The 10,325-nt window shown below is 39.7% G+C and overlaps 1 protein-coding gene across 1 annotated transcript in view; it reads left to right on the top strand.

Annotated features, from left to right (window-relative positions):
• The window catches only part of plppr2b (phospholipid phosphatase related 2b), a gene marked incomplete at its 5' end in the record, with an annotated part of 61,749 nt that extends 52,183 nt beyond the window's left edge, over positions 1-9,566 (top strand). The window contains 5 exons of the mRNA XM_079262062.1: positions 4,307-4,427; positions 4,799-5,049; positions 5,663-5,839; positions 9,208-9,360; positions 9,504-9,566. Of these exons, the coding sequence (XP_079118188.1) occupies positions 4,307-4,427; positions 4,799-5,049; positions 5,663-5,839; positions 9,208-9,360; positions 9,504-9,536 (735 nt within the window). The 3' untranslated portion in view covers positions 9,537-9,566. The remainder of the gene's footprint in view (positions 1-4,306; positions 4,428-4,798; positions 5,050-5,662; positions 5,840-9,207; positions 9,361-9,503) is intronic.
• Positions 9,567-10,325: the final 759 nt, after the last annotated feature.

Below are 10,325 nucleotides of genomic sequence, written 5' to 3'. Positions count from 1 at the left end.
ACCCATGCTGCTCTGACTCTTAACACCACTCTGAAATCCAGGTCAGAGAGTCAAGGTGCTTCTGTTTCCGCCAGTCGAACACTTTGCAACAACCTGTGTGGACATCTGACAGCTGCAGCAACCATACGTCTAAGTCGGAGATAAAAGAGAGCTTAGTTTGGAGTGTTTTTTTTCTCCGTGGAGCCGTTCGTGATTCAGATTCTGCGAACACAGACAGAAACATGAAAGTCTTGCACATGCAAAGCCTGGACAAATCGGTTCTTTTTTTTTTTTTTTAGATTAAATCATATTATCAATCACCCAATGTTCCAGTCAAGCACCACATAGATGCATCAGAGGCTATTTTCCTCGACCGAAACTGTGTTGTCATTTTCATCTCAGTTAGTAGCTGATGATACAGCGTAGAGATAAAAAAAATATTAATAATAATAAACGGTCTCATCTCTGGCTCCTGCCAGCTCATCGGGTTCCAGGATAATGATTTATGGCTGGTCATCCTCTCTGAGGAAACAAATGAAAAGTTAAATCTGTGTGAGAATCATTTTGAAAGTGTTTGAAGATAAGAGTAGCTGCCAGGTTTTATCTTACATGACATTTTCTGCTGGGATGACGGAGTTTTGTTAAGTCCACCAGCAGCGCTTCAGCAGCATGACTCACTTCTACTCTTATTTCTTTACTTTAAAACTGTCTGGTGTCAATTGAAAACTAACGCGAAGCCTCTTGAGAGTTGTTCGGAGGGGTTGAAGGTTACTTTTTCACTTAGTAAGCCCATGTGGTTTTTATCTGAACTTCTGAATTTGGTTCATTCACACAGCATAAATGTGGCTCCAAAATGACAACGCTGACCCGCCTTCTCAAGACAGGCGCTTTATTGTGACTTAAGCGCTGTGAAAACTACAGAAATAAAAGACAGTAGTTTTAAGCACTTGTTAGCAAAGTATTACCTCATGTCCGCCTGCTACTTTGGAGGTCCTAATCAGGTAAACGTGCAGCTTTGGGGCAGTCTTGTTCAGCTAGCTGTAGATGTGTCTGCAGATGTTTATGCAGCTCTTGAGCCAAACCTCACGATATTAGCAGTATTACAATAAAATATTCTTATGAATGCCGTAATGATAAGTTAAATGAAATTTCATATTATGAAGAATAATAATTTCAGGCAAAACAATAACAAAAAAAAAAACACCTTAGCATTTGGAACAATAATAAAATATTAAGCTTCTTAATTGGCTTCTCTGTAATCTCAAAGACACTTATAATAAATGTTTGAACATTTCTTACTATGGAGTTGATGTGATCTGGATTCCTAAACATTTTGCATTCTTCATCAGCTGCTGATGCTTTAGCCACAGTTTTTTAAGGCATTTTGAAAAGTTTCACTTCAGAAAAGTTTGATGAAAAATAGCAAATCTTTACAATAAGCATGACTAATACCTGTCGACATTACGGAATAAACAAAACACGTCCTGTAAAAAATGTTTATAGCACAAAAATTCTGGTTCGTTCTTCTTTAAGTCATTGCTTCAGTTAATTGAGGAGGATTGCAGGCATTCATGAACCAATCGCAGCATTTCAATCAAGCTGCGGCGGACCTGCACAGAATCATCGCAACACATCGACTTTTACTCCTTCAGCCATTCTGTCATGGATTTTCTGCTGTGTTTGTGTTGTTTTCCTGTTGCGTGACCCGATTCTGACCAACTTTTACCGTCACAAGCAAAGTTTTACTGAATGACTGCAGGGTTCAGGTCCTGTGGCTGCAGAACACAAGTTTTCACCTCTTCAAAACCTTTTTGAGTGTTTGTATGATTCACTGTTTCTCAATCCCTATTGGGGTTTAAGAAACAGAAAAAAAAAAAAAAAACCAATTGAAAATTGCATGTATGTAAAATTATGATAATCCTGTGTTTTTAATTAAATATGAGGGGCTTATAAACTAAAATGCATGCGTTGTATTGAGTTTAAACCAGTTTTTCACCAGGTTCTTGTCCATGCTGAACGATCTAGACATCTTTAGGTTTTTTGGGAGCGAGTACAAGTTCTTCTTCTGTTTCATAAAACTGCCATCGTGTCCATCCTATAGTATGTAATTCTACCTGGTACAACAGTTTACTGGCGTCAGAAAGATCAAAACTACAACAACAAATAGAAAAGATCCTATAAATAAAACGAGTTTTACACTTGTGCTATAAAACACCAGATAAACATGCTGAGGCCCGCCAACAATGTGACGTCTGACATAGTCTGAGCTCCTAGTGGCTAAAGGAAGATACCAGATTCCAAAGTTTAATAAAGTAAGACGGGAAATTCATTTTATTTATCAGTCAATTCTAAAACTAAACTCAGAACTCTGAGGAATCCGGTCTGTCTGTGTGTGTGTGTGTGTGTGTGTGTGTGTGTGTGTGTGTGTGTGTGTGTGTGTGTCGTCCATGACATATTTGTGAATAAGTGAGCACATTTTTCATGTGTGTACTGTTTAATTATTATGTAAACTGTGTTTGCTGCTTACGTTTGGTTCTTTATGATGTGACCAAGAGGCAAACTCCAGCGGCTAAATGTGAAGTCCACACAGAAGTGCCAAAAACTGCAGTTCCCTCCTCGTCCACTAGGGGTTCCAAAACGGAGTTGATCCCCATAGATGTTAAAAAGACCAACTTCACAGCAGAAATAAACATGTTTATGCCTGGTAGAAAAACATTTTGGATTCATTAGATCACTATGAGGTACTTTTTTTTTTTTTTTTTTTTTGCTTTGTATAATTCATTCATTAGAAGCAATCGAATCTCAAAATTTGGCCGTTTTAGGGGCGTGTCCTTTTGATTGACAGGTGCCTGATATCCAGTTGTAAAAAGCAGAGCATAGCACAATTGCGGTTTTTAGTTGGTTAACAGCATGACTTAGCTGTAGTCCAACAACCTCTGTTAGCTGGTTAGCTCCTCGTTAATTGGTTAGCTCACATTTAAGTTGCTTGTTTGGAAAGTTTATTTCAATATATTTCCAATAAAATAAAATAAAACATACAAAAAACAAAAGTAACATAAAAAAAATAAATAAAAAAATTAAAAAAAAAAAGAAAAGAAACAACACAACCAGACATACTCAAAAATGAGTGAGCAGAAGTAAAAAAAAAAACTTTGGATGAAAGCGTCTGCCAAATGATCGACTGACTATGAAGCATTTTGAGATCTTTGTCTTGATAGCTGCTATATGTATATAGAATTAACTCTATTTTTTGTTGTTATTGAAGACATCAAGGAAAGTGAGTAAAAAGTAGAATTCTGTGATTCTTCCTTAGGGACAGATCTGCACATGATCGCCACTCTGGCCAACTTTCTTGATTGCAAGCATGAGAAGTATTCACCATTAGCAGCACCATAGGAGCTCCCCAAACCTCTCTCCCCAACACACACACTACTCACATGCTGCAGATGATGTACCAAAGACATTATTTATGCTGATACAAGTGCAGCACAACTCTCAATGAACCCTCCTTCGTTCAAAGCACCGGTGCCAGTGTCTCCTTCATCTGTCACACTGAGGGCGAGTAGCTTCGGTGCATTAGCGCCATCCCACGCCGCTTGCTCAGAGACATGCATATTGAATGAGCATGTAACCTACATCTATCCATGCTTCTGTCAGCAGAAGTCCCCCTGATGAGACAAATTCCTTGAGCAGACTGTAATGATGTCCAGGAACATGTAGCGTGGCGTTTAGTCAATTTATTTCCCTGTCAGAAGAAATCAGGGTCCTGCTGGTTTGACTTGAGCGCCTTTTCAAACGGCAGGGGCCATTTTAAGCTGCTCTTTAAATGTGTTGAGGCTTTATTAATAGAAATATCGACGCTTTATGGGCTGTTTCGGGTGAACAAAAAATTAAACGTCATGTATTATAGAGGAAAATGGTAGAAGATATGTTTGATTTTTATTTATGAACCAGACACTCATGTTTGAGGTTTTTTTTTTAACTTTGCATGATTAAGCAAACCGTCATCATGGTTTGGAGCTGGATGATGCTCAAAAGAGTAGAAAAGATAAAAAATCTATGAGACATCCTGCTCAACAAACTCACTGATTACGGTGATTCAGAGGTGTTAATGCTGGATTTCATAAAGCAGCATAAAATCAGCCAAAGATGAGGGGAATTTTAATCACTGCATGGCTGAGGGAGGAACACTCATGAATAATTTTACTGTGCACCACGTTTAACTCCCAGAATATTCATTGAAGCTGATCAGCACTTAAAAACGCAGTCACTGCTCTGTTTGTGAAAAATGTTTGTGTTTTTCTCTTTTCTTTTGCACCTGTCTCAGATCCTGATCGGAGAAGTGACCAGTTTCTTTGTGAAGACAGAAGGAGCTCAGGAGAAGACCATAGTGACCGCCGACTGCTGTTATTTCAACCCTCTCCTCCGCAGGATCGTACGTTTTCTGGGTCAGTCAAAGTTCCTCAGCTTTGACTTAGAGCCTCTGCACTCTGGGTCCAAGGCTCATTAAGGCATACGGAGCTACTCCTCTGTCACAGAGTGTGTGTGGACCAGACAAAAGGAGCCCTTGTCCCCAGTGTCGGTCTCCTGTGGACCAATTTCCATTGCCCTTCTTTTCATGTCCCGTTCTGATGATGCACTAGGATCTATTTTAACATCTCTATATTGTGGCTGGAGTTATAAAGCAGCAAAGCAAAGGCTGTATTCCTCTGGCCTTTGACCAGAATACAGAAAATGCACATTAATAACAATTTAACAATATATTTCTACTATTTAAAAGTGTTAAAGATGACACTTACTTGTGTTTTTTGTCCTCCAGGTGTCTACTCCTTCGGTCTCTTCACCACCACTATTTTTGCCAATGCTGGTCAAGTAGTGACAGGAAACCAGACGCCTCACTTTTTGTCCACCTGCAAGCCAAATTACACAGCTCTGGGCTGCCAGTCGCCTCTGCAGTACATCACAGAGCAGCGGGCCTGCACAGGAAACCCATTCTTGGTGACGTCCGCCCGAAAATCCTTCCCCTCCAAAGATGCAGCGCTCAGCTTTTATTCGGCCGTCTACACCGTGGTAAGAAAACTACAATCCCGGAATCACTTCAACATATCGTATGCGATGATGCTTGGTTGTTTTATTGGTTTATCTGCGATTAAATTTTCCTTTTTTTGTACATAAATAATTCAAACCATAAGCAGGTAGATAGAAATAGGTTGAATGGATCACAGTATCCGTCAAACGGAGCTTGTTTCACTGAAGCAAATCGCTTCGATGTGAAACAACTATCACACACTGCAGAGATGAAATATTCTGATCAGCTTCCAGTTGTGGACCACTGCTACTATGTAACTTAACTTTAACGGCTGCTGTGTTTTGATAAGAATTCATTCATTCTGCATTTCCCTCAGAGTTCTCCCTCTGTGCTCTGTAAAATGATGGCGCCTTGATATTTAGAAGCATGTCAGCAGCCATGGTGTGTTATGGTGATGCTTCCGTGCAGCTTCTGTTAAATCACTGCAGAGTGTGACCCCTTGTGGTGAGATCGAGTAGTTCAAAACTACAGGTCAGCCAAGTCTCAACTGGCTGAATGGACCCATGGCTGCCACACAGGATCTTAATTTAACACATTCTGATGATTTTATTTCATTTTCTCTCAAGTTTGTCAAGTATATGTCTCTGCTTCCAGATGTACGTGACTCTGGTGTTCCAAACCAAAGGAACCCGACTGATGAAGCCCACCATATGCCTGGTGCTGCTGTCTCTGGCTGTGTTGGTGGGGGTGGTGAGGGTAACCGAGCACAGAAACCACTGGAACGACATCCTGGCTGGATTTGTCACAGGAGGGGCCATCGCTGCATTCCTGGTAAGAGACGAACCCAGATAGCAGGCATGTTTGGGCCCAGTCCCGGCCACTTCTGGCTCAGTTACGGCACTGGCAAGTGTTGTTTGGACCACAAATGGTCCAGATGTCAGTAGTTGGAAGAAACGAGAAGGATGGTGAAGGAAAGAACCCAGATAACAGTGATGTTTGGGACCAATCCGGGCTACTTCTGGCTTATTGACAGGCAAGTGTGGGCCAGAAGTGGTTTTAACATGGGAAGCCTTCCTTATGGCAGTCTACTTGTGGGCCTCATGTGATGATCTTGTGGCTGAGTTTTTGCTGCCACTCTTATTTAATCACCACAGTAAGTAACACATTTAAGATAAACAATTTTTTTTGCTATCTCTGTTGGGTCTGAAGGAGATTTCACATAAATATGCAGAACCCCCCTGCTCAAATCTGGTGGTCCTGCGTTAAACAGTCTATTGTATCATAGTAACAATGGATGGCTCCACTCAGACATGTTTTTTTGGGCAGTAACATTCATTGTGCAGTGCCATCTTGAGTAGCTTTAGAGGTTTATAGTGTAGCTGTCATTACAGATACAAACACACTTTGTACACCTCCAACCAACCCTGTGACATAAAACATTATATACCACCCTTTTTACTAAAGTAGCTACGATCCTAAAGTTTTTATCTGAGGAAATAAAATAATAATAAATAAATCATGCACTTTGATATAAGTTTTTTTTGTCAACAATTTATGACCAATCACAGTCTTTTTTGGAGCTGATAGTAGACCTCTGTGATAGCTGGCTTATGGGCTCGACACATAGAAGGCGACGTTGCTTATTCTCTATTTATTTCTTATGGAACATATGCAGTGAGGTGAAAGTTGCTGCCCTCTTCCAGCCAAGTGACTGGTGACATTCGTGCATGTGAAATTTCCCCTTCGACATGCACACGGGGATCCACAGTTTAGGTGCGTTTTTGATCAACTGCACCAGAATCTAACAGCCTGAGGCTGTTTGTCAGAGACAAAAACATTGTTTGAGGTCTGGATCTGTTGTACGTCCAAATCTGAGGTTCTTGGTAGATTTTCAAATTAAGTCCAGTAAGGAATGTTGTTGCATCCCATCTGTCCTCGTCTGATTTTTGCCTCCGTCACATTCAACCCACATTTAAACCAGAAAGTTGACTTTAGCTGTATTAACACAAAATCTGTCCATGTTAATCACTTTTATGGAGTTTTGGGTGTTCTTATTTGTACCTCAAAGCATATCTGATGTGAAAAAAATGTGTTTAACATTTTATTGCTCTAAATCACACATTTTCTAATCACACATGCTGTTGCTCATGGAGGGGCGTGTGGTTTCTTTAGGGGCGTTTACCATTTATTACCATTTATTACCATTTATTATATAAAAGTTGTTGTAGTTTAATCTTCTACTTCCTTGTATCTATTAGGGGGCAGAAAACAAGTATCAGTTTGAGTTTAACAGAATTATGAGCAAAATCTTCACAATTACATAATGTCAAATGTCTCATTTGAAATGTATGAAATGAATGAATGAAAAATACTTTATTAATCTTTATTAATCCCCAAAGGGAAATTCAAGTATTTCAATATATATTGTATCAATATATGTCATTCGAGGTTCTATTGGAATAAAATAATTAATGTGAAAAGTGTCAGGAATTGACATTTTAATGATCTGATTTACTGTAAAGATCGACAATACCAACATTTTCTTTTGTTGATACAATATCATAATTTATATTACTTCAATACTGATATCAATATTGACACTGATATCGATATTCTTGCCTCTTGAAGGAAAATAGTGAATATACAGTGTGACTTAATATCTTTATTTCAAGATAATATGCAATATAAATATAAATGAAGAACAATAATACTTCAAGGTGTCACTGTTTGGCAGAGGTGAGGACCCAAATGCAGAGAACAGAGGCAGAAATGCCGAGAAGGTTCTGGGAATCAGGTTTATTTAGTTAAACCAAGGAAGAGCTCAAACTAAACTTAGAACACACACTAAACACAATGGACCAGCAACTGAGAACACAAACCAAGGGGTACAAATACAAGGAGGAAATAACTAGACACAGATGAAATGGATCAGAAAATCAAACCAGGTGAGCTAATGAACAGGAGACTAGACACGAGAGAACTAAACAAGGAAAACTACAAACTAAAACAGGATACAAAACAAGAGACCAAAACTAAGATTACAAAACATACAATATGACATAACAAGATGTTTTTTAAACCAGAATTAATTAAACTAATAAGTAAATTGTAGAAAAATAAGATCAAATAAATCTTTTTAAAATGATAAAATAAGTAAACAACAGACTGATGTAAGATTATTCACATTTAACAGATGGAAAATAAAAAAAAAATCTAATATGTATAAGTAATATGATTAATATAATAAAACATTGTGACAATAACCAGTAAAATATCCCAAAATAATCTTATTACTAACAGCAGTAGCATGTTTTTGATGACATCATGACATCTCAAAGGCTAACAATCATATGACACAGAAGGACTACAGTGTGGTTAGGTTTCACATGCACTTTTGATGCTTAAGGGTGCGTTCACATCAGGATAGTCTGCTAGACTCGGTCCGATTGGGGACTCGGCTCAGTAGTAGGGGGGTGCATCCATGCCTTCTGCTGGTGCACCTTTTCCTTCCACTCAACTTTCCATTAACATGCTTGGATCCAGCACTCTATGAACAAGCAGCTTCTTTAGAAATGACATTTTATGGCTTTCCCTCCTTGTGGAGGGTCAATGATCGTCTTCTGGACATCTGTCAGGTCAGCAGTCTTCCCCATGACTGTGTACCCATCTGACCCAGACTGAGAGAACATTTAAAGGTTTAGGATACCTTTGCAGGTATTTTGAGTTAATTATTTAGTTATGGTGTGACACCATGACTTTCTAAGATTGACGTTTTTCATAATATTCTAATATTCTGAGACACTACATTTTGGGTTTTTATTATCTATAAGTCACAATCATCAAATTTCACCAAATCAATGGTTGACATGTTCCACTCTATGTGTAATGAATCTATATAATATATAGGTTTTAAATTCTGAAATGAGTGATGAAAAATATTAAACTTTTTCATAATATTCTAATTTTCTGAGATGTACCTGTAAATGCTTTAATGTCTGAGCTCTGTCTTATTGATTGTTCTGGAGCTCCGAACCGCTTCGTCCGATTAAGGGTCGCGGGGAAGCTGGAGCCTATCCCAGCAGTTTTTGAGCAAGGGGCGGGGTACACCCTGGACAGGTCGCCAGTCCATCACAGTTGCTCTGGAGCTCCTGAAGCAAATTTCTCTTTTCTTTTACTCACTCTTCTCTGCTTTCCAACAGGTGTCATGTGTGATCAATAATTTCAAGCCAACACACATAGCTGCGCCAGCTCCTCTTCCTCCTCCTCCACAGCGTCCAGAGCCCACCGTTGGACTGCCTCTACTCACACTGCCCCGTGTGGAGAGTCCACTTGAAAAGTTAAGTGGCCTCCAGGTAAGGGTTGGTGGGTAGAAATGTGTTTCTTTAAGAGAGGTTACTTTGTGCTTGTCTAAGTGTTTCCATAACTACCGTTAGATATGATGTAAACATCATCGTCACCATTGACCTGTCTAATTTTGTATTTCTTTGACTCTTAGGCTCCAGGGCTACCGTATTCTGAGATCACATGACCATCAGCCAATCCCGTCCCCCACCCCTCCCGATGTGCTCCTCCCAACAAGGCGTTGCCTCACCAGCGCAGTTTAGATCTGCCCACTGAATGCCCCCTACCTTGCCCCGCCCACCCCGAAGGACGAAAACCTCTGCGACGAGTCAAATCCACCCAGGTGTGAAGGTTCACCAGTCACAGCGGACAAAGCTCGGCTGAATCTCGTCATCGGCTAAAGACCTGCCTTGTACTGTCCTCGTTTGTCCTCCAACATGGCCTCCCTTTTCGCGTGGGTGTAAAAGCCCTGCGTCAAAGCCAGAGCTGTTAAAGCAATACTGTCCTGTTACTTTGTGTGGATTTCCACAAAGGCTCAACAGCAACTCTAAACACTGTTGACTGGTGATGACTTGATATTTTCAATCAATAAAGAAATAAAACAGAAAGGAAGAAAACTCAGCTGAGCTGAGGGTCGCAGGTGGATTTTTCCTCAAGACCATTTTGTAATTCTCAGGACAATTAAATGGAAACAAGCAAAGGACGCGATCAGCCAATAAAGACTTTTATGTGATCAGAGTGCAGGAAGCATTGGGTATTATTGCACAGAGAGGGAGGCACGTCTGTAAATTATAGCACAGATGAACCCATTTAGTCTCCAGTAAACTGTTGTTTTTTGTTTTCTTTTTTCAATAATCATGTGAAGTGTAAAAGAGAGATTTAATCCACAGTAGAGCTCTGCTTGTGATACCACGTTTGATTTTTTGGGGGCTTGTTGTCTGATATGTGAAACAAAGGGTGCATTCACATCAGGATA

Source organism: Telmatherina bonti (assembly GCF_933228915.1).
Source record: "Telmatherina bonti genome assembly, chromosome: 3".
Lineage (NCBI taxonomy): Eukaryota > Metazoa > Chordata > Actinopteri > Atheriniformes > Telmatherinidae > Telmatherina > Telmatherina bonti.
The sequence above is the reverse complement of the archived record's forward strand: the minus strand, read 5'-3'. Positions and strand labels throughout refer to the sequence as shown.